The sequence below is a fragment of the Gasterosteus aculeatus genome, chromosome 20, assembly GCF_964276395.1.
Source record: "Gasterosteus aculeatus chromosome 20, fGasAcu3.hap1.1, whole genome shotgun sequence".
Taxonomy (NCBI): Eukaryota; Metazoa; Chordata; class Actinopteri; order Perciformes; family Gasterosteidae; genus Gasterosteus; species Gasterosteus aculeatus.
In genome coordinates this window covers 15978082-16002577 of record NC_135707.1, presented here as the reverse complement: position 1 = coordinate 16002577, position 24496 = coordinate 15978082, and the positions used below count along the sequence as shown (strand labels likewise).

Genomic DNA, 24496 nt, shown 5'->3' with positions numbered 1-24496 from the left:
GATCAAAAGGTGTCCAGGCGTGTTTGTGCGTGTGTTTGTGAATGGACGTGTGCGCCAGTGGCTGTTTGAGAAAAGGTTGTTTTTAGGTCTAATTAGACCCTGTTTTTTTTATAAACTATCCTCTTTCCTCACAGTGATGCAGAGATACTCAAGTACGCAAAATAAAAATGTCCTGCCTTATTTGAGTCGCACTATGCGTCGGTACTCGAGTCCTCCAGGAGTGTTCGGTGTTTCATTTTCAACTTGCTTCCATTTCGTAAATCTGCTGCTTTTCCAATGAGGACTCAAACAGGTAACAGCCAACATGGCGCTGAGTGAAATCAACGTTGTACATCTGACTGCCAACTGGATTCTTCCCATAAAATCTCATTGCAGACAACCAAATCGTTGCCTTGTGTCTTGCAACGTAGCGAGTAAGCTTCTATCGCAGCAGAGGGAAGAGTTTAGCAGATTACAATGGGAGACTGTGTACGGCAGTCGGGGGGGGGGAGGGTTCAAATCCCAGACTCCCTCCATGCTAACCAAGCTCCTTGTGGTACAGTAGCTCACCGTTGATAAGTTGAGTGATTTCTCATGGGCTGTGTAAAATGTGAGCCTGGCCGGAGAGACACATTTCCTCTGGCTGATGAGAGCCGGAGGCCTCGGCGTTCGAGCGTGGGAGGCGCTCCGCTCTTGGGGAAGATCAAGTGTGCTCCAGCAGACTCCAAATCACCACCCCCCCCATCCTAACCCCCCCAACCCCCCCACGGCCCCAATTGCCGGGGAGCGACGCTGGTCTACGTTGCTGGCGTTAAATCACTGCCGCTGTGGTGAGGTCATCCACTTGTCTCCCCCCCCCCTCTAATGGAGCGCTCAGCTCGCTAACATACGCTGGTAATGCGTGTGGACAGGGAGACGGACGCCCTGCAAGCTGCCTTCCGATCTTATTTATTTTAGCTTAGGGCTCGTTCGAGGGGTTTGGGTTAGGGCCGGGCCGGGCCTGCGAGCAGCAGATGCCTTTGGAGTGTGCTGTTACCACCGCACACTTACAGGGCCTTCGCAGGCTCACCACAGATGCTCGCGCAGACGCAGCGCACTGAGGTTTTTCAAGAAGCTGCTTCTCCTGTCCTTGGTCAATCAATACGCATTCCTGCACGTCCCTAATGCAACTGTAATCGCTGGCTGAATACATCTGGCCACCGGGGTTGGAGGGCGATTGGACCTGCTAAAGTGACAGCGAACGGAGTAGTTGGGGTGAGAAACAAGATTACGTGAGTTCACCGTGGCATGGCTGTGTACATTTGGTGTATTTGCGTAGTGTTGGTGTAAAAGGACCTCCTCCCAACCTTGTTACAAAATGCAAAATGAAGCTACAGTTTCACTTCATCCAATCAAAGCTGAAATGAAAGCTTCTGCCTGCCATAACTATTGAAAACAGTCCAAAATTCAAATTTGTTTCAAATTAGATTTGCAGAACATTTCCACAAACTCAAGGAAACGAAAGGGGGAGAAAAGCAGGAGAGAGAAAAGAAGAGTTGGAAATCAGGTTATAGGGCTGACAACAGACAGTCATCCCCCCTGTCTCTGTGTCGTCTGTTTATGTGGTGAGGACTAATGGGACTTATCGCGACTGACAGATATGCTGACAGCTACATTTCAACTCAATTACAGTTCCACAGCAAAACTCCCGTTGTCCCCTCGTGCCTATCACTCCTCCACTTCCACAGCTGTTGATTGAAGTGTGCACACACTCACACTCAACATCGGTTTTCTGAAAAAAAGTTGGACAGGAAGGCTGATATTCCTGAGTTCAGTGGGAGGAGGGTTAACATTTCAAACGCCATTGATGTGCTCCACGAATGTGTGTCACAACAACAAGTGGAGCCTCTGCTAACAAAGATAACAGGTTAGTGACCTGAGAGACACCATGTGAGATGGACACGGGAGGCAGTAAACCCCACCACGCGGTGGTCCCTGGGGTGTGGCTGGTTTCATTGCCAGAGGGAGACCAGTGACCCCGCAGCCTCCCCTGATGACGACAGCCGCATGGTGTCGACTCCATGGGGAAAAGACGGGAAAACAAAGCCTTTGCCTTCCGGCCCCCAGCATCACTCCCAGAGCGATGGGGGAGGAGAGAAAAAAAATGGCTCGGCTCAGGAAACCCCTACCTATTGTTTTGCTTCCTTCATTAGTCCTTGTGTCAACAGTTTGGTTGGCTACGCGTGTGCCACTGTTTTAGTTCTGCTGCTCCCCCGACTGACCTCACTCTTCTCGTGTTTTGACAGATTGTTTCAAAATCCCATCAAGGCAATTCACCGTTTCACAGTGAAGCAGCCACTTGGACAACATAAGCCGGACCGCATGTTTCACCGAAAGCAAATAAATCTGCCACGGTCTAAAATTAAACAAATGGGATGTACATCTGCTGCCAGAATTCTATCAGGAAATAGTGACGGGTCCAGCAGGGTGCGGCCATGTGTGGGGGATTGCAGATAAGCAAGAGGTGTTAAATAAATTCAATGTAAACAGCCATTTCTCTGGCATGTACAGAGAGCTCATTAGGAGATGCTTTCATAGTGAAAAACAAAATGCCTCCCGTTAGTCAAACTGTTATCAAATGGAAACTTCACTTCACAACGTCACTTTTGTTCGTCTTAACTCACCATCATCTAGGTACATCTGGTCCAGTTCCTGGGGTTCCTGTTTGACGGTGATGCCCATCGAAGGGGGGCGGGCATCTTCGGGTAACAGGCCGGGTGACCTCCTTCCGGTCGGGGCTGAGCCGGGTGCCGCCTGAGCCGGACCGGGGCTGTAGGCCTGAACGAACGCACTCTCCGCAGTCCCCCCAGGGGTGGAGGGGTGGGAAACCGGGGAGGATGAGGGACTGCTGTTGGCATAGATAGGATGGTAACCGTGGGGCCCCGGGCTGTTGAGGTGGATGGGGCTGCCTTGGGAATGAAGCACCCCTAGGGGTGAGCTGTGGTCTGGCGATGCTGGGTGGGTGAGGTTGGGGTGGCCAGGGGTCACCTGGATGGGGGGCACCGCAGGGCCTGGCTGTGCCGCATGGGTGGGGCTGTTGGGGAGGCACTTGCTGTATGCCACGGGGGACAGGTCATGCAGGGTGGGGCTGGAGCTGGGGGACGACGACGGCATGGCAGCATGGCGAGGCGGGCAGGGAGGGTAGCCACCAACCAGGCAGGCATCGGGATCGGCTACAGGCATGACGGGAGTGAGTCTGGGCCGGCTGTAATAGGGCTTTGAATGCATGGGCAGTCTCGCAATCCCCAGAGAATCATATTCATCATTGGGTTCTGTCTTTATTATCGGTGCTGGGGGGAAAAAAGTAGAAAGAAAGGTGGAGATATTAAAAAAAAAAAAAAATGTGCAGGGAATCCACGTGGCGCATTGAGCGCACAAGTGAGGCTGAGTAAAGCAGTGAGCAAAGCACAGTTGTGGCAGCGATACCCTCCATAATCCAAACAAACAACCACCAGTGGCTACGGGCTCGGTGTCAACTTGGCTGAGCTCTCTAATAGAGACCCCTCTCTACCGCGCCTTGAAAAAAAAAAAAGAGCAAAAGAATAGGGGGGAAAGAAAAATGGATGAGTCATCAGTGTGGAAAGCCACAGCTGGCTCTAATAACGAATACGGCCTATTTTCTTTGGACTCTCCTCCAGCTCTGATATCCAATAAAAGACAACTTTAAAGGACTGGGCTGCTGCTGCTGCTGTTGTTGCTGCTGCTGCTCAAGGAGCCCCGGACCCCAAGGTTTCCTCCACACTCTACAAGTAATTGTTTCTCTCAGGACCAAAACATAGAGGGAGAGGGTGAAAAAGGGAGATGATTTGATTTTGATTAGGCCGCCTGAGCTCCTTAAGAGGCTATGGAGTTGCGCCTGTGGTTTCAGGAGCTTCAGGCCCCGGCTAATGGAGGAGAGTGCAGTGGCCACACTTTATCATCCTGCCTCTTCTCTCCTAATCTCTAATCCAGTGCAGATCGTCTGCACCGTTTCCTGATTGCTTTTGACGGACAGGTATCGCATGCTTCCTGTTTGCCGTCAAATGCAGTTATCCAAAACAGCGTTCTATTAATTGAGAAATTTCACAACAGAATGATACGACCTGGGCTGAGAGAGGGAGAGGGAGCCACGTTGACAAGCTCGCTGCTGATTTATTCCATAAGTACATATAGACAGAATGAGCCAGAGCGTTGAGACACCCGGACGCATAGCAAAGGCCTCCGAGTCACAATGGACACACTGTTTCTATTTCTACACATTGTTAAAATGCGTTAATGGGCGTGGAGGGCGTCTGACGCCAACAATTAAGAGTTCCCGGTTCCAAGTGACGTTTCCTCATAGGCGTACATACGTGTGAATACATGCCTGTCTAAACTATATGTTCGCAAAATTGAACAGTCAAAAGCAATGTTTTTCTTTGTCAATTATTCATCGGTGGGAGCTGCATTGGCATTAATCACGCTCGTGGCCTCTGAGGGCGCTGAGATGCTGCGCCATGATAACTAAAGCCGGGAGCACATTTACGTCGGCCCTGTCTGCTGTCAGAGCCCAGGGACCGGGTCAGGTATCTGGGGCAGCATCGTAGTGCGAGTCCCATGATACGCTTGGGGGGTAACAGCCAAGTCACATGGCTCACGCTACACCCACAGCCTCAGTGATTCTCTGTTGCCTCCATGCCTTCAGTTTTTTTTGTGTGTCAATGGATGGCACAAGGCCATGGAGTCAAGAGGTGAGATGCCCCAGTTGCAGAGTGAAAATATTGTAATAACCATAAAAACGTCATGGTTACCAGTCCTCGTGGTTAATGATGATTTACACCAATAGAAAAAAAAGGGATGAAAGAGGCAGATTGCCTATGGCGTTAAGAGTCTGTATCTTACTCTAGAGGCCCTTCTTAAGATTAAACTATTCATGTCACAAGATGTCCTCCCTTTGACTGAAACAAACATGAGAATTGAATTTAGGGGAATCAGCAGTATCTCAGAAGAGATGGGTGACTGTCGACCTTTGCAGCCCCACTTGTAATCCAGTTAAAGTTTAAAGTGTATTTTAAAAGTCCAGTTGGGTGTATTGCCGTTTTCATTTCGAGTGAGGTCGTTTGTCAACATTATTTTCCTGTATTCCCTCTGACTTTGAGCGAGACTGGCGACTGGCGAAACAGGAAATCAAATCATGTAGGACTAATAGCCCTTCTTTTAACTTTCAAACACCCCCCCCCCTTGCTACACATATAGACAGAGGTCTCTCCACCCATCTGTGTGTCTCCTTTCCACTTTGTGTGAGAGCTGAGAAAACAGATTCACCAAGCCCGTCCCAACATCAGCTGGCTTCTATTTCCTCCCAACCTGTGGGTTACGGCCCACAGACAGTTGATGTGGCGCACATGGTTTTCTCTCCATCTGTCTGCTCGCATTAAACTGATCATGTAGGATCTGGGTATTTTATTGAGCACTCGTTTACCTCTCAAAGGGAATAGAAATTGGGGGGCCGTAGATGTGCGTTTCGGCGTATTTGATTAGGAAGATGATGTAGACCTTGTCTACTTGTAGCCATCGGACAATCAAACGAGTCGGTTGCGATGCGAACGCGGCCGGACCACTGTGGCCGCGCTGAATCCGCTGGTGACGTTTAACGCGGAGCAGGTGGTAGTTCTTTGGCCTTAGTGTGCTGTAGGTATGTCTGACAGAGCACAAAGGCGTAGACATGACAGAAACAGTTCAGCCTTTGTCTGGGTTTTTTTGGGTGGGGGGAAAAAAAACATGATTGTGCAAACATTTACAAAAAAACAAAACAATGTGTGGTTCATTTAACTTTTCCTGTAAGTGTCATAGAACATGTTCCTGGGGTTCCAGCTCCAACCACAAACCAGCGGAAAGAGCCGGCACGCGTTTGCGTTAAGAATAGAACTCCATATTACAGAGGAATCTCCGGACGGCCTTTAAAAATAAAGGGGTTCCGAGAAGTTCTTCGCTCATGCGTTCGGTCGGTGCCAGGACTTTTTTTTTTTTTTACTTTGTGCCGATTCTCGTCCAATGTGGTTGGTGCCAAATGTTTTTCTTATTCGAAAAGCGACACGTCACGTCTCCACTCACGCAATCGTTATTGGAAGTGAGCTTGGAAAAGAGGGGCTCATTCCGGGAGCCAGACAGGGACGCCGGCCTCTGCCTCAAGGACAAGCAGGCCGAGTTAATCAACAGTAAATGTCTCCGCGACTCATCTGCTGAACGCAGCTGTACCCCACGTTCAACAACTTGTGAGCACATTTTGTGGTTTTCACGCATTTTGCTTAAATAAATTAGGATTACACAGTTTTTATTGACCTTTGTGGAACGCTAACGGCTGAAGGGCATTAAGACACCTGACCCACATGCTCTCTGGCACACTGCGCAGCGTTAAACACACATTTTGAAGAAGCTGTTTCTGCTTTAACATACCCAATGACGAGGCATCAACAGGTCAACAGCATCCCTCTAATCATATCACTGAGGCCCGTCTTTGTCTGTCAGCGAGAGTGAGAGCAGTAATGTCTCGTCGTTACGCACGGCCTCTGATAAGACGTTATAGTTTGACGTTTTGGAGGCAGGGCGAGGTCGAGGAGAAGATGAGGATCTGCTCACAAGTAATATTCTCAGTTGAGCTGACACATCATAGTGAAACTCGGCTTCAGTGTTCAGGAACAGTAGGTTTCAACTGCATTTGTATTAAAAAAAAAACACAAGATGGTCACATGTCCTCAATGGAAAATAGAGGTGGTTTTCACGAGCATCACAAGTGTTTGCTTCATCCTTCCGCTGTTTCAAACGAGTCAGGCTATGTAAAGGGTCGGCTTTGCCTTTTTATAGAAGAGTGTGAAAGAAATGTTCTCTCTAAACAACGTCAGAGGCCACAACTGCTCATAAAGTGGGACAGCGGGCCGGAAGAGTCTTTTCATACGAGCCAACAAAAAAAAAAAGGTGTTGACAACAGTGTGTGAGTGTGTGTGTGTGTGTGTGTGTGTGTGTATGTGTAAGTGTGTGTGTGTGGGGGCGTTTTCGTCCTAGCCCACCCCGAGTACCTGGCCACTGTGCTGGTTGTTTTGCTCAGTGTTGACACACTTACACACACAAGAAACACTGGAAGCTGCAAAAGAAAACAGCTTCATTGGGATTTCCTCATTCTTTGCTGCTGTATTGAAACTTTTAATGTATTAATTATCATTGTCAAAAAGGGACAATGATGTTAATCTTTAATATCACAGAATTACAGAGTGCTTTTTAATCGGATAGCAGTGATCAGTCAATAGCATTTTTGCAACTGTATCAATATTTTAATTATCCAATTATAATTACTATTGTTCTCAAATCTCTTATAATGTCATATACTTTTTCTTTTGTCTCCCAGAGGTTTTCTCTTTGCCTATGACATTATCTCTGTAGTCTGCCTATAAGCTGTTATTTACATTCACCCTCTGATTTGAAATACAGAATATTTGGTTTTAGAAATGTTGTATAATTTTTTACATTTAGGGTTGGAGTGTAAATCTCAAAATAGAACTCAATAGCTTGTGTCCTTTGCGAAGACATTGGCCCTGCTTGTGTGGTCCACACTGTACTTGTGGTTAACTTGGCAACAAAAGACAGAACACAACAAGTCGTCTTTTAATTAGAGCTGTGTTTATGTTCTGGGAAATGACTTAGAGATGCTTAGAAGAGGCTGATAAGCCTCTACAGCTCCGCCCTTCTTTCTCCCTTTCTTCCCCCGCGGAAGTACATTTTGTGAAAATTGATCCGCTATACAAGGACACACTGGTCCACTTACCCGCAGTGAACGTTTTGCTCATATAATCCGGCATTTCCAAATAGGGAATGCATGACTTTCTTCCAGGTGCATTGTCTAAAAACTCAAACACACTTATCTCCTGTGGCCATGAATACATCTGCTGATAATCTAAATGTCATATTGTATTAACTTAAAAAGTAATGCATGCTCTTCCAGCAGCATTAGATCCATTAGATAACTGATCAATGAATACAAGGTAACATTGTTTTATTCTAATGGATCTTTGCTGGTTATCTAGAGTAAGATGGAGGTCTCGTTTCTGGTTGGAGTCCCTACACAGGCCGGGACAATGTGGGAAACCCGCCCTCAGTAACTGTGGTTCGGTTGCCAGTAAATATGTCCCGACTGCTTCAGTCTCGCTGCTTGAAAGCCAGAAGCAACGGATTTGCTTTGCTAAAAGAAGACCCAGCATGCATAGTCAACAGATAAAGATAAAATATAAACCGTATTCCAGTCAAAATGGTTCTGAGTGCTACACAAGCTGATAGTTTGCTTGCGCCCATTGCTAAAAGGCAATAGCTCTCAATGACCATTTTGAGGCTGAACTCTCCAAACTCTCAGCAACACATTCTTCAAATTCCACTGTGAAAGCCATCTATAAACACTGAGGCCAGGGACACATGATGGACACAGAGAGAAGTATTCCTGGGTTTTCAGGTTACTACATGAATGACGGGGCAAAGCACTGCATGGTATATGCACATGTGTGTGCATATGCATATGTGTGTGTGCGTGTGTGTGTGTGTGTGCGTGCTTGTGTCAGAGGGGGCATTTTGTGAGGCGGGGTGTGAAAGTCAAGTCGTCGGGGGATTGACTCCTCATCGTCAGCAGCGCTCGGAGGCTCTGTCACTCAGCAGGTAGGCCTCATCGCTGGGGAACGCCGTCTCATTGCAGAGTAAACACACCTCACATCTTCTGCTCTCGCTCACAGGCCATGCGGCCAAACGGCGACGGGCACGAGGTCGCAAAACGTTCGGCCGAGAAAAAACGGCCCGCCGACTTCGTATGGCACTTAGACGGCCCGCCGATAAACTACGATGGAGGGATGTCAACGTCTGGACAAATGCTCTAAGTGACGAACGCAAAGTGTGCAGCTTGTGACATTTTTCAATTAAAAAAGAAGTCAAATCAATATTTGGGATGTTTACCGTGAGGAGGCAGGTAGGTGAAGCGCTGGTACTGGCTCCTCTTCCTCTTGCCGTTGCAGACGTAGAAGTTCACCTGCACCGGGCTGGATATTCTCTGGTTCCTGTACGGCGGGATCTCCGCAACAACAGTACTCTAAAATACAAATGAGATACCGTAGGATATTTCACAGCTGCCGATATCATGAAAATAACTGTGCATTCGTCAGTCGTATATATACGCATCAGATTTCACTCTCCGACTGCAGCATATTAATCAACGGCTATGTTTATTTAACATTTAGGATACTGTTTCCAGGAGGCTGGACGGGAGCTGATGTAAATGAGCTCGTCTGGACCGTGTAGCCGCAGCAGGAGGCCCCATGAGGTCGGTTCAGTGCCCGTGTTTATCTCTGAGGAAAAGCCCGGGCTTGGCCTTGCACTGCATGGCGTATTTGTTTGCACAGCCATGCCTCCCTGTGGAGAGGCTGGCCTGTACCCCCCCCCCCCCCCCCACCCCACCCCTCCAGGCCAGACCTCGGCAAGTCTGGACGGATGTGAACTTTCACTGCTGTCTTTATAAAAAAAAAAGGGAACATGGAGGGAATTTGTCAGAGTTTGAGTGTCTAATTCCTGGGACGGCTGTCACTCTCGTTGGGGTCCAAACAGACTAGAAAGACAGGAAGCAGCTTTTTAGTAGGTCATCGCTGTGGATGGAGGGAAGCCGCGGGGTGGGGGTTGGAGGTGAGGGACTCTGCGGGCCTCAACCCCGCCCGTCTGCCCTCCAGATGACGACCAAGAGAACATGCAGGTGGCTGATTGAGCGTGTTCCGAGCGCGCGTAGAAGTGTGCACATGCCTTTTCTCTCTCCATAACCAATGAAAATTAGCACGCCCTGGATGGCAATAAAAACACTGTTGGGCAGGCAGTCTGGAGCACTTTAGGGTAGCCTGGTGCCAACTGACACAAGAGAAAGGCCAGAACCCTCTCGCCTTCCCTCCCCGCTTGTTTGTTGGAGCCTCAAATAAACACGCATTAGTATTTGTCTTTCATCAAGCCTCGCCTACCCGCACCGCCGCCCCCGGCCGAGCCTTGCATGCCCGCTCATTTTTCAGCATCTGGGAGCCCAGCCGTGGCACATCAGTAGCCCTACAGGCCAATTAGACCGCAGTGCATATTTACCCTCCTGACGCAACCAAAGTAATTTACCTGAGTGAAATAGCAACAACAACAAGAAGGAAAAAACACCCTGAAGTTGCAGCATTTGGATGCATGTGAGCTTATTTGAAACCCTGTGCGAGTGAAAATTGCATCAGTTAGTTTACACAAATAAAGGGGGGAGTTGGAGGGGTGAGGATGAGATGCTGCTGATGAAAGGTGTCAGCAATGCAAAACACGTTTTTGCAGATCCTGCACAGCCATAACTAACCTCAGTGAAGTCTCAATTAAATCAAGAGCCCAACCGACCTTCTGGGACACGTAGAACAACATTTGCTTCGTTGCCTCTCACCCCGGTTTATGGTAACACAATCTGAACGTGTGGCTAAGCTTCAGCGAAACAACTGGACTGGGTTATTTTCTCATTTCAGGTCACATGAAAAGCAGCAGGTAAACGCAGGGGTGTAATCAACTCTTGGCTGCATGATCCCAGCACAGACGAGGTGTTCAAGTCCAATTCAGCACACCACAGTGCTTTGCTGTGAAATAATCGTCTGGCTATTCTGGGAGGACTGTGGCGCGTGTGTCTGTGTGTGTGTGTGTGTGTGTGTTTTTGTAATCCCTACAAAAGGCAAAAACAACAATGCAGCCAGTGTTTACTCCGTTAGGGGATGGAGATTTTGTGAAAATTCTATCCAGGATTGCATGGGCTAATCAGCATATTCTACGTTGCATCTTGTAATGCCTGAGCAAAGATTACATCATTGCAGGGGACACAGATGAGGATGAGACAAAAAGGAAAGCGTGAACGTGTCATGGGAGGGTGGGACTGCAGACAGTCGCAGTATCAAATGAGTCCTCGAGGTGCACTTACATTTTTGACGGAGTCCCTGTCAACTTTGGCTTCTGTCTCCCACAGATGATGCCCATCTATTGGCAAAAGAGTAAAATACAATATTTAGTATCATGGCACAAGCAAGCAAGACCTTAGAGGGGTGGCTTTAATCTGCATATAGTAATTGTTATTAGTGAAGGGTGCTGATAAAATAGTCAATATGGTTATTTTATAAAAGACATCAAGCAAAAATGTGAAACATTTTAACTTCTCCAATGCATTTCCTAACTTACCGGTAAGTCTTAGAAAACCTTTTTTTCAAATTGATTATATGTACATCCATCCGTGGTATTATTTTCGTCAAATATCTACATTATTTTCATTTTTTGTTATTGCCAGGGTTAATCCTAAAAACACAGAAATAACCTTTTAGGTCCAATAATTATAATTTCCAAAAAAGGAAAATGTAGTTGAAGGTTTTTGAAACTTTTGAAAATAATTATGAAGTTAAGCATCAAACGGCGATATCTTCAAATAGGACCACCCATGATCTCTGTTGAATTTGTCACTATTTCCGATGCTCGATGAGATATCTTTCTCTTCTCCTCCCTTACGTCTATTCTTAACTGCGCTGTGTGGAAAAAAAGGAAAAAACAGCAGCTTTTGTTCTCTTTCTTCTCATCTCCGTCTAGTCGTGATAAGGAGGTTCCCTTTGCTGCCATGCAATAAAAGGCCAGTAAGGTACTGCAGCTGTTGGAAGTCTGCAGAAGCTCAGCTCACATTCTTTGGGTTTACTCCGGGATTTCTTGCCACACCTTAGCAAACAGACTCTCGGTGCTCTGCTTGGGCAATCAGCACAGACCACACTGCATTTCTTTTTTTTTTTTCTTCCTTTTTTTCTGAACCGATGACTCATTAGGGCTGTTAGAAGTAACAGAACAGTCTTTGTGTCACTGGCGCACCACGTGAGGTAATACGGGCACTTTGGCAGCGCTACTGTACGTTAGCTGGGGCCAGCGGCAGCCATGACTTTAGGCTGAAACGCCGTGCTTTGCTTCTGGGACAGGAAGCCATCGGATAAGATAATCAGAGTAAGTCTCCAAAGAACTGATAGCGGCGTCGAGCAGCTCTGGAAGATGTAAAACTCTCCCAGCAAAGAATTCTGTTTTTCACATCAAGCGGAGAGTGAAAGAATAAAGGGTCTCCCGGTTTGGTTTATTATTGCTGAGCTGTGGCAGTGGAGGACCGTGGTCAGCTTTACTATTCAGAGGGTGAACATCATTGGATATCTCTTTCCAAAATGGCCGTATTAAAACTCAGGGAAAGCAGACGCTGAACAGATCAGATAAGGGTTTTCTATTTGAACTTGGGGGAAGCAGAGTGACATGTGGAGAACTGTGCCTCGCTGCGACGGAGAGGATGTGGGTGACCAGGGAAATTGAAGCGGGGCCCCATAGGACTGCCGCGGGGCACGGAAATTATACCGCGTATTTGGCCGGCGCTTGAGATACCGACAAAGAATGAGAGCCGCACAGTGACGCTTGCGAAGCGGCTCAGAGTGTGGAAGGACGATCAGAAGCGAGCACTTGACAAGAGGGAAGGTCAGAGACGAACAGGGATGAGCGTTCCTCATGTTACGTCTAGGGGAACCAAGAGGGAATCTCACCCGCCTCCGCTCTGGGACACGCTCCAAGAGGGAAACCTTAGAACACGACGTCAATCGTAACCTGCACAAGTAAACATGTTTTTCGAACGCTCCTTTCGCGTTCACTCTGTCTAACTTCTTCTCTGTCTCTGTCTCTGTAACCTTTTCGCAGCTCCCGGACACTTTTTGTTCCCCCTAAAACTTGTCAACAATTACTTCATCAGACAGAAAATGTGAAAGTGAGGCAGGAATTGGGACGGGGCCACATGTAGAATACCTCTGCGAGTCAGAGAGCGAGTGCCGTACGACTGATAACCGCAGGACTTTCCATTCTCTTCTTCTTCTTCTTCCCTGCAACATCTGCAAAATGCTTCTGTTCCCGACAACACCTCCGCCTTCGCGCAGCCTCCACCCACGAGCAAAGTAGACACACGCAGCCACAGTGTCCTCGAGCTTTTGTTCAGGCCTTCGACTCGAACGGTAAGAGCGGGAACCGCGTACAACAGAAGGAAGAGGAGATGCGTCCAGAGAAGTCTTGCTTCAATCCAGTGACATTTAAAAATAGAAGTGAATGGAAGCACTCACACAGAGACGACTAAACCAACCTCGTTCCTATCGCTCCACATGACTCACATGTCACACTAACATCTACACACACGGCCAGGACTAAACGCTCATCATCAGGCAATTGGGCGTCTTGGACTCTTCTTTGATTCTTGACAACACGTAATGTTGCGCGTGAGTTGTTAACACTGCTGAAGTGAATCAAATCTTTTGAATATTTTCACTTTGGTTAATAATAATAATAATATTTATGTCTTTCAAATGGTTTCATAAAAAGGCAAAAAAAAAACGGCTGACAGCAAATATATTTTTAAGCATTTTCCATTCCCTGGCTTTAACAAAGACAGCCGAGTAATAGCACCTCTGTCCTCATAATGACCCATGTTTTGGTTTTCAACAGGTGATTTTTTCTTCTCTTAAGAAGTGTTATGTAATGCAAAACGCAAATATTTTTGTGAGCGGAAAATATAGTTCACATTCATAATTGCTGTGGTTTTCTTGGAAACAACCCAGATGTATTTTGTAATACTCCTGAAGAGGTTTCCTCTCTACATACATCAGGTTTATATTGGGCTTTACTGCCGCTCTGCTGCTTCTCCCCACACTGAAAATACTTCAGTAGTTTTTTTACAAATACTTTCACAGCAATCATGTGTTGTCCAATAAGGAGCAAAGCCAAAAGGCCAAAAAGGGGTTCCCCCCCATGACTGATCCTGCTGCCCCCCCCGGAGCACCTGACCTCTGCCAATCTGGGCAGTGGTGAAACCGGAGAAATGAGGGGCTGCTTCAAATTGAGAGGCTTCTGTGTAAATCAAGACCTGACGGTAGATCCATGATGGGTTTATAGGCAGGAAGTGAGTTATTCTTGGTGTAAAACAGGGAAAGCGTGAGCGGACTTGACCCGCATGCGTGCAGGCTGAGGAGGAACGCGGCCAGCAGCGACTTTTTTTCCCTTTTCATCAAGGCTCCAGCTGTGTGGCATTGAGTCTGAAAACGATCTAAAGGCCGAGCGGGATGGCTGGAACATCATCCAGACATTTACTTTTAGTATAGTATTTGTGCTCACGTGGAAGTACTCAATGTTGGTTGATCTCCATAGTGGGTCACACACTATATCAGAAACTCCACCCTCACTGACGGAGCCTAGAACTGAATGTGTGGGGAATGTTTTTGTGCAGGATCGCTTTAAGAGTTCTCCGTACATTCAGGTCATTAATGAAGCATTTAACAGATATTAGCTATAAAAAGATGTCGTTTCTACCTGTGTGGGTTGTTGGTCCTAGCTTCCCTATGCCAGCCGTGCAACCATCCGGACCTGTGGCGTTGTTGCTGATATCATTACGTTTACCATGGCCATGCCAGGGGATGTGTTAACACCTGAGCTATGACACATTCAGAGAAGTTTAAAGAAAGGACAGAGGCCACGGGACGATCTAGACGTGTTCTTGATCTGATATCGCTGTGATCCCTTTGAAGTGTAGGCGTGTAAAGGCATTCCAAAGTGTTTTGCAAAAAAACATTTTAGAAAAGAGGCTTTGAGAGGGAATTTTTTTCACCATTTCGCTAAGCTTCATCTTATAACTGAATCCTAACTTTGCATTGTTACTCCTAAAAATGTGTGCACTGCTCGGATAAGGCTCTTTGTGTTGAGCGAGCCTCTAGTAAACCCTGTTAGCAGTTAGCCACCGGCTGGGCCGCTGCCATGTTGAGAGGCAATCTAACTGCTCCCAAATCAAAATCCACCGTGCATCTTTAAAGATGGCAGCGGCATCTTCCCTCACAATAATGGATGTCATGGTTGGCTGTTTTGGTGTAGTGACCCATCCGTTTCTCTGCAGCTTTGGACCTGACGTGATAGATGCTTCATGTTGGGGGGGGGGGTGGCAAAGGAGCATAAGAGGTAAAGTCCCTGCAGCTCTGTTGGAGGGCTCCTCTTAGAACTACAATTATCACACGTAACCATTGATTTTGGTGTCCTGATTAGACGTATACTGTAACTCACACTCCTGTGATCTCTAGCCTGAAGCAGGGGTGGAGGCCGACCTTCCACTGCCATGGTGGCAAAATATGAGCCAGGATTATGCAAGGTTATTCTAGCCCGAAGCCAAAGGGCAGTCTAGACATAGCGCTAGAAGTACAATACATCGACCGATTACTCTGGTGCTTAGACTTGTCCACGGTATTCGGTTCAGCGGATTATAAACAGTCTGTGAATGAACTCTAACAGCACACGTAGGGTGAGGCTTGCGCTCCTTGAATAATAAAAGGTACGCGGATCCGAGCGGTTGAGCCTTTTGCTCTCCACGTGACAGCATAAATAGCCAGGGGCTAATAGCTGTTAACTCTTCTGTCCTAATGTTACAGATCAAACTGGAGCTCAAACTTCTCTTAGTCTTGGCTGTCCGACCAGCCTGCAGCGGAGGTGGACAAGACCAGACTTCTCCCCGCTGCAGTGCAGGCGTGTGTGGTGCAGCCGAGCTCAAGGCAACGTTCCAACCCGACCAGATGTAAAAACTATCAAGCTCACCAGGGAATTCCCTTACCTCCCCTCTAAGTCAGAGTGTAGCCTTTCCCCAGCGCGCTCTCTCTCTCTCTGTCTGTCTGTCTGTCTCTATTTTCCCTGCCTCCAGCACTTATTCCATCCAGGGCGAGCTAGAACGCACACTGCAATAGGTGCGCCAGGTATGTCCTCAAAGTTCCGCTCCAAAAGAGCGGTTAGGGAAAACCGAAACACTGACGCAGCCTCAACACATACATATAATGAAAAAAGAAAATGAGCACAACTATGCAAAAAAAAAAGATGGAAAGTTTCATAAATTATTATATTGCGGCTACGTGGAGGGTACAACTCTCCACCTCAGAGAGAGAAAAAAAGATAGTCTATTAAAAATACATGTCAAGAATAATTACGATTGAAAAGAATGTTTGTGTTACAGCAGAAAAAATACGTGGAGTTTTTGAGTCTATCATTATCCGCCGGTTTCATTTGGTCTCTATGTGTGGTCTGCGATGAACAAAAAAATAGCAAGAGCATTAATTCATTCAATGAAGGAAGAAATACTACTTCTTCGCTTCATAAAAGTCACATGAATGTTCCTGACATTCATTCAATAAATCAAGTCATGAGTGCGATCACTATTCTCCGACGTCTCCGTACACAAGGTCGCCCAAATCGGAATTCTAAGGACGCCCTGTCTTTCACAACTCTCTGAGGGTCTTCCCTTTTCCGTTTCACCCCTCCACAGGGAAGCCCTTGCAGATGACTCACTGAAAACACTTCCTACTGAACAACGCAAACAGGCCCGCAGGCGCCCACGACATACACGACAAATAAAACCACACACACACACGCACACACGCGCGCACACATGCGCGTGCATCTTGTGGATGACGAGGTGGAGCAGAGGGGAACGACGTGGCGTTTGAAAAGAACAAGTAATTCTTTTTCAAGGCGCATTAAGGTCTCGCGCAGTGACAACAACAATGCACTCTGCTCATTTGGTACCGGGGACGTCCCGCGGGGGGACGGGCAGACAATCAAAACAACAGAGAGTAAAGTGGAGAAGGAGTTAAGTGGCTGTGAAAGACATCATTTAACCGTGCAGCAGGTTGAAATAATATTTATATGCAGGTTTTTCAGAAGGATCTGCCTTTAAACTGCCCATAAGAAATAACTACAAACGTGCCAATCTATGTTTATTTGTACTAGTGCAATACGTACAATTTATGTAAATGTTCACCCCAGAATTAATAATATTAGGCAGATGAATTTGAATATAAAATGTTGACTTTTAAAGTGTCAACACGTTTAGCAGCGAAAATGATTTGTCAAGGAAGATTTTGGGGGTCTTTGTTGTCATCGCTTAACCAGAAACTGTTATTGGGAAATTGTTGATGTCATCCATTATTTAAGAGTCAATTAATGTATTGACATCTGCTCTTGTTGTTTTCCCAAGCAGGCCGTTCCAAAACAGTCATCTGGGTATGTTTGTGCTAAAAGCGGCAACATCCCTGAGAGTGTGAAAGCAAATAGAAAGTAGAAATACATGTCTTCATGATTCGCGGCTGTCTCATTTGGGCTAATAGGCGGACTCGTCTTGGGTTATTGAATCATTCAGTTGGATTGGGAGACTCGAAGGACCGTCTGTTGCTCCTTAGGATTTGTGGAATTTTCTGGAAGGTGTTTATTGGAGTCAATTTTGGAAAATGAGCAGCCGTCCTGATCTTTGATGGCAGAAACGGTAAAGGCTGTCACCACTGTGGCAAAAGTAGTGATTGGTGTCGTGCAAAGAGCTCAGCCGTGCGTGTCCCCCTCTGTGCATAAGCAAACGTCTGCGAGTAGTAATTATTGCGGCGTAATGCTCTGTATCCACGGGTGCATTTAGCCATGAACTTTTCCAAAGGACAATAAAACCAAAGTTATAGAATAAATCTGTGATTATAATTTTATTGAATTAGTTTTTTTTTCCTCCTCGTTCCAGTTTAGTCCTTCTAAATACACAAGAGAATTTTTAAGCCTGAAACACATCATGATGTGTGTGTTCCAGTGTTTAACCTTAGAACGCCTTGGAAGTGGAGAGTCATTAAAGTTAAGATAAAAGCAGAATAAGTACAATGTATAAGACTTTTATTCTCAGCTTTTTAATTCTTTGTGCAATTATTGTAAAGTGTCGATATTGTACACCCTCGCTATCATGGCACATTTAAAGAAACGTTTTTATTAATGTGCACTGTCCCGTACCCAAATAAACCAATAATAAAAATACTAAATAAATAAAGTAGTAGACAGACAACCTCTCTCTCGATCTCTCTCTCCGTCTCCACACCACACAGACGGAAAACAGACCACTGAATGTTGATGGCAGGCGCGAGTGTGGGGATCCCACTAGAGCAGAGCTCCATGCCGGCTAATGTCTTTAACGGGTATCAAGGATAGAGGTAAGAAGAATAAAAGGACGAGGGAGTGAATGGAGAGAAAAAGAGGAAGCGGAGAGCGCAAGGGGGTGAAAAAATGGTAACACAACCTTGAAGGGGTCATGAGTCTCAAATAGCTGGGAGCAGCGAGGTGGCGGCGTTGTGTATGTATGGCCTCTCCTCTCCAGGGGATCCCCCTCCATGACTAAGTAAAGCAAGGAGGAAGGAGACCCCATATGACCGAGTTCATCCACCTCCCTTCACCCCATCGCTACCTATCGCTGAACCCGGTAAGTGATTCAGAGTGCGAAAGCCTTTCAGCTTGTCGTATTTTAAAATTGACTTTTTTCTTAAAAAAAAAAAAAGCAGGACTTTTCCCTCCCAGCGATACAGCTCGAACTGCTGAAATGATATCTGGGATTAGATGGACCCCTTTCTCGTTTACTGGGGGACATTCTTTTGTCATCAAACTGTTAACTCTTTTAACTTTGTACTGTTTGTAATTATGTATGTAGAAGACTTGATCTGGCTTTCATGAATTGTGTCTTGAGACATTAAATCCATACCAATAAAAACATGGTTTATTTGTTCATCTATGCATCAGATCAGGGTATATTTTGTATTGATAGTCTTTATATATAACTGCCATGACCAAAAACCCTCTTGGTGACGTTTGGTGTTGAGTAAAAAAAAAAAAATTGTATTTTTTAGTTTAACTAGTAGATCCACAATCATCAAATAGTGAAATGACTGATCATTCACTGGGTGGATATCGTCAGAGACGCCTCCCACATCCTTCCTTACCTGTTGCTCATCGTGTTTCAACAGACTTCAGCGCTATCGCTGTGCTTGACCTTAGCTTTGCTGTAGTGGGTGCAATCAAGGAAACCATCATTCACACTTCACTGCCGTGGTCAGTATCCGGCAGAACGGGTGAAATACACAGAAGTGAGAGTAAGTGAGATGGTTAAATGTCACGAGCAAGGGGAGGGAGGGCAGAGAGGGAAAGTGAGAGAAAGAGACGTTGCACATGCCCTGGTTGTGAATCATTCCTTAACTTGTGGCGAGCACCATTGAACAGGCAATGGAAACTACAGCAAATGTAAATACGCTTTGGTTAAAAATATAGTGGCTTAATGAACACCACATGTGGCTCTCTGGCAGCGCCTGCTCTATTTTGACGGGACGAGAGACGGAGGAAATGCAACGGAGGCAAAGAGCGGGAGAGAGACATTTGCAACCGAGGGGCGGTGAACACGGCATTGGCGGCGGCGGACTTACCCTGGGCCTTCTCCACGAACACCACCTTGGAGTCGGGGAGGAAGTTGAGGCCGCTCAGGAGCATCATCTTGCCTCCCGTGGCAGGGTAACTGTCCACACTCTGCTTCTCCACCAACGGAAGCTCCTGAGCCGAGCGCTGGGCTGCGGGAGGGACACACACATTTCAATACAGTGTGTGTGTGTGTGTGTGTGTGTGTGTGTGTGTGTGTGTGTGAGCCCATATGAACTCACTGGCTGGTCTCCATCCACTCCAAGAAGCACAAGCCAGATGAACAGCAGTAAAACCGACTCATCAACTTTAATACGATGATTTCATGACCCCTGGCTAATTGGTTTTTGGCCAACCGCCGCACTTTAAATGACATCAAAAGAGGCGGACGACTGGTCCAAACAACGTATTCATGAACTGATCCTTATGTCACAATTTTCCATGGAGGGCCTGTGGCCACCGTCCTCACTGTCGCTGTTTTCTGTAACTGCGGCCTTTTGGATGGATTTGGGGATCAGATTCACAGAAGCACATACATTGATTTTCACATAAATGTGAAATCTATTATGCACTTAAATCTGCTGCATCATTTTAGAAATTGGTACTTATATTTACTTAGTAAACCTCCTCAGTAATGATGAACTAACTCAGATTAACATCCATTTTAGCCCATAAACTACAATGCCAGCTCTTACTTACCTTTAAACTTGAATGGGCTTTCCTGGGTGCTCATAACAACACACCTTTACGCACAATGACAAAGAAACAGAGGTTTCTTTCAATGCGCTCATTCAACCGTGCCAAAACTGGAGGCTGGCAAATGACCTTTATGGAACCTGTGCTAATGCGGGAGGGCTTACCACAATAACGTGTGCATTCAGTCATAAAATGAGAGTTAAAATAGATAACACCTGTGTCTGGCAACACGTACAATGCATCTATTGCCTCAGGGAATTGCTTTGATCACATAAAGCTTCAGGGGCCTTGAATTTTCTCCAGCAGGTTATAAAATAGCAGCTCAGTTTATTGGATTACAACAATGGTGGCGAGTCCGTTTATTTCTGCCCAACTTACAGCATTCAATGGGGTTGGACGCAGCCTGTAGGGACAAAGTCCTGCCGTTGGGCTGGTTGATGTGCACACGGAACACCAATCTCACGCGCGTGTTTTTGCGTCCGATGTCGGTTTCTCCTTTGCGCAGCTCGATGTCTGAATTACGCAGCTTCAGGATCCCTGCACAATCAATTCTGGGACAAGGGGCGGGAAAGAGTACGATTTAAACATATATTTCAAAGGGGACATTTTTTATTCAAGGTAATGGAAAAGTGACTTTGTTTCAAGGCAGACATGCATGCTTTTACAAAACAACTGTGTCAGGAAAGCCTCCATTGTTGCTTTCCTTATTTTTCATCTTGTATTCATGCAAACTACTCGGAACACAAGATTTTCACCAGAAAATACAGACAAAGAAGAGAAATGGGAGCGAATTGAATGACTCTGTCAGTTTAAAAGAGTAGCTGAGCATTAAAGAACAGCAGAGAAGCCCGCTAGTGTTACAGATCAAGCACTGGAAGTCCACTGGAGCACGGCCGTGTCGTTATTAATACCGCATGTCATCAAACACACAGTGTTGCACATTGATGGCTTTGCATCACAGTTTTTAAGGGTCACGGTGGTCCAGGAATTAGCAGCTCTCTGACGGAATCCTCAGGACTGAGCGCGCCATCCCACCACGTTCCCTTCAGCTGCAGTCGGTACACACGAGAGTCCCTTTATTGCTATCTGAGCGCACCAAACCTCTCTGGTCTCTTCACACCATTGGAGCCGTATACGCTTGACATGTTTAGGGGTGAAAAACCCTCCGTTAATCATTGACATGTGTTGCGTTACGACTCTTTTTTTAAGCCGTCTGTCTTTATTTTATTTCACAATTTGGAAGGGAAAGGAGTGAATTCCTTTTGTGGAAAAAATGCCTTCATTTTCTAACATGGTCTTTCATGAATTTAAATATAACAAGTGTGGCTGGTAAAAAAAAAAAGTGAGCGAATACGAATGGAATATGGTTTAGCACTTATTGAATATTGTAGCTTTTGGGCATTATTATTATTCCTAGAGCAGGGTAAATGTCAGGTTGTGTACCACTCTATTTTTCCTCTTGACTTTTTCTTTCACAATTTGGATGAACAAGAAAAAAAAGAATGTGCATGGTGCAAGTGTTGAATATTGTACTTTGTATTTATGAGCATGTTCATTTGTTTAAGCATGTACTGTATTACTAAAGAAATAAAAAATACTACCTAATACATAGCATGATGTATGTGTATGTGCATGAGAGGGATTTTCTAGAATAGGAAAGAAAGAGATTCAAACCGCCCGACCGTTTGATTGCATTCTCGACTGTTTGCATCCCACACAGCGAGCAATGATCACTGGCACGAGACCGAGGGGGGAGGTGGGGGGGGGGATGCTGCGTTATCAGAACAACTGTTAAACAGCTCAGTGGAAAGAAAAGGTTCAAGACTTCTCTTTGACTTTTCAGGTAGTCGGGGGAGAGAAAGAGAACTTTCACTCCTCTTCCTCTAGCGTGTGAGCTCACGTAAAGGGGGAGCAGAAACTTCCTCTTGAATATGTTTTAATATCCTATTCATCCTTAGGGACACATTATGTCAAATGGGTGAGGGGCGCTCATAAATACATAGATACATAATAAGGGATATTGTGGTGTTGTTGAAAAGGACTGATTTAAACAAACATGAAAAAAATCTGTATTAAATCGTAAGCGTTTTGTTTTTTTTCATTTTCAAACCGGTTGGATAAACCTGAGGTGCAGCGAGAGGTAACGCGCTTATGTAACCTTGGTTCGGATACAGCGGTTTTATCCATAACCCAGAGCTCTAGGCCCAAGTCCAACTAACTCCACTGCAGCGTAGTCTGAACGGAGCCCCAGGTCAGGAGCTAATGCCCGGACACCCTGCAGAGCCCAGTCCCCTACTGCAGGTCTGCAGAATAAGAGGCCCAGGCTGATTTACCTCAGTTTTACCACACTTTTATGAAGCAAAATGTGTCCATTTATTCCTGTTTGAGCTCAGATCTCATTTACAGTAGCAAATTAAAGTAGGTAAATTGTGCAATATCTCAACCTTTAAGTGCTTCAGAGTTGGCTAACAAAGCTACTGTTTGTTTGCTTTTGTAAATTCAGTTTTCTAAATTGTCATCCTCACACTCACATAGTGTCTTGTTGGGGATTGTTTTGCAGTGTTGTTGATTTAGATGTTTGCTCACACCGTCAAGATTTACTGCAAGACTTACTGCAAGTGAACACCTCTGTGGGACACCTTTGTTTTTCCTAATAAAAGAAGAATGTCTACTTCGATGGCCTATATTTGCATACGCAGGCACTGAAGACTTGAACAGTAATTTAGTACACTTTTTATTCTTTTATTTATTGTTTAACAATTGCCAGTTCTCATTGCACATTGTAATCAACGAGGTTTAGGGAGATATCGTGCACACCAAACAACGTGAAGTCTGTTTGTGGAGGTATAGTAAGGGGGGAGGTGCTGAGGAATGGAAACAAGTGTGGTGTGTGTTATTGTGGGTGTACTTTAAAGAAGGGGCTACTCGGGAAGAATGTGAAAAGTAAAAGATTTAAAGGTGACTTGTGAAAGTCTAAAGGAACTCACATTGCTCTCATGTTGTTTTCAGGCAGCAGAGGGATCTCCAGAACTTTGGTGTTGGTTTGCATGACTTCATGGCTGGCGGTGGAGACGGTTTTGCCAGTGATGCGGTGGACCTGGTAGAAGGCATGTGGGCGCAGGAGGCGGTCGTCTGCGGTCCCTATGAACAGCTGCAGGGTGAGCGGCTCGCTTTCCATGTAGCCATAAAGCTGGCGGGAGAACAAAGGGACCCAGGTGAGAGGCAACTTTTTTTAAGACCTCCATCTCAGGCAACCCCTCATTTAGGAAACAGAGATTGAATCACATCGGCTACTGATTGTTAAAACTAAGGCTTTTAATGACAGCTCTGACATGGTGGAGGGGCTGATACACGCGCCACTTGTCTTTGTTTGTCTTTCGGTCGGGTCGGAGACCCTTTTTCATTGCCGCTGTCCTATTTTAGCTAGTTCTCCATTCCTTTAGGATTCGGTGAAGGTTTCTTTTGTCTGGTGTTGGGATGGAAGATGACAATCATCTCGGGTCGGCCTCAAGGTGAGAGTTCATGAAACTAAAGACATTGACGACCATTACTAAAATAATAAGCGTAATAAAAAGAAAATCAAAACTGTTGTGTGCGCAACATACATTTAGATTCTAATAACTGTCTATATACTGTAGGTACGGTAGTGTCCAATTCAGCATACATTACACCTAAATTTAATAAGACTGAAACAGTTTGAGGGGCTTGGCATGCAGTCGGGATCCAGCCTTTTCCCTTTGGGCAGTTATGAACTTGCATTATGATTTCCATTAAAGTTTAGAGTCTGTGTCCCACTGTGATGAAAGAGACTCCTGTATCAGAACCACCACTTCAAACAACTACCACTTCCTCCGGAGGCCTCCATTAACTGCTACTGCTCAAGTAATAAAAAGATCAAATATTGTAAAAAAGAGAAGAAAAGCTCCATAGCCATGCAGAGTTTTAAAAGCACTGTTGACATTTTGGGGTCGAAGCCTCTTCATATATTGAGTGCAAAGGGCCAATTTACCTTCAGCATCCCTGGATCATTTTCTGACAGTGTTTAAATAAACATTATTCGATGATTCACACAAGTGAAAAATGGCTTAAAATATAAGGCAGGGTTACAAATTCCAAAGTGAGTTTAAGGACAACTGATACCTTGTGGGTGATTTCTGAATAAATTACCAACCAAATGTGGATTCTGGTGGAACTGAGTCACTGCAGACCTCCCAGTTTAAGTTTGCTCCGTGCAGCAAAAAGTGGTCTTATGGTCAAATGTGTGGATGTGTTGTGTGAAGATGGAAATCTGTGTATGTCTATGAACCGACGACTGCAAAATCCATCGGGTTTCAAACCGAGAGAAACCCGAGAGGACTCGGCTGGACCTCTTTGGATCCGCTCAGGTGGCTCCTTGACCGCACATAACATTCACTGCGAGGGATCACTTACAATGGACCAGGGCTCGCCCCGCCATGGCCATCTAAAAAGATCC

General features: G+C 45.8%; 1 protein-coding gene across 2 annotated transcripts in view; it reads right to left on the bottom strand.

Moving 5' to 3' along the window:
- The window catches only part of LOC120810967 (nuclear factor of activated T-cells, cytoplasmic 1), a 52755-nt gene that overhangs the window by 15178 nt on the left and 13081 nt on the right, over positions 1-24496 (bottom strand). For both annotated transcript variants that reach the window (XM_040166018.2, XM_040166019.2), the window contains exons 4-9: positions 23010-23212; positions 20401-20573; positions 19338-19478; positions 10973-11028; positions 8965-9097; positions 2643-3308 (exon numbers count right to left, since the gene is read on the bottom strand). In XM_040166018.2, the coding sequence (XP_040021952.2) occupies positions 2643-3308; positions 8965-9097; positions 10973-11028; positions 19338-19478; positions 20401-20573; positions 23010-23212 (1372 nt within the window). The remainder of the gene's footprint in view (positions 1-2642; positions 3309-8964; positions 9098-10972; positions 11029-19337; positions 19479-20400; positions 20574-23009; positions 23213-24496) is intronic.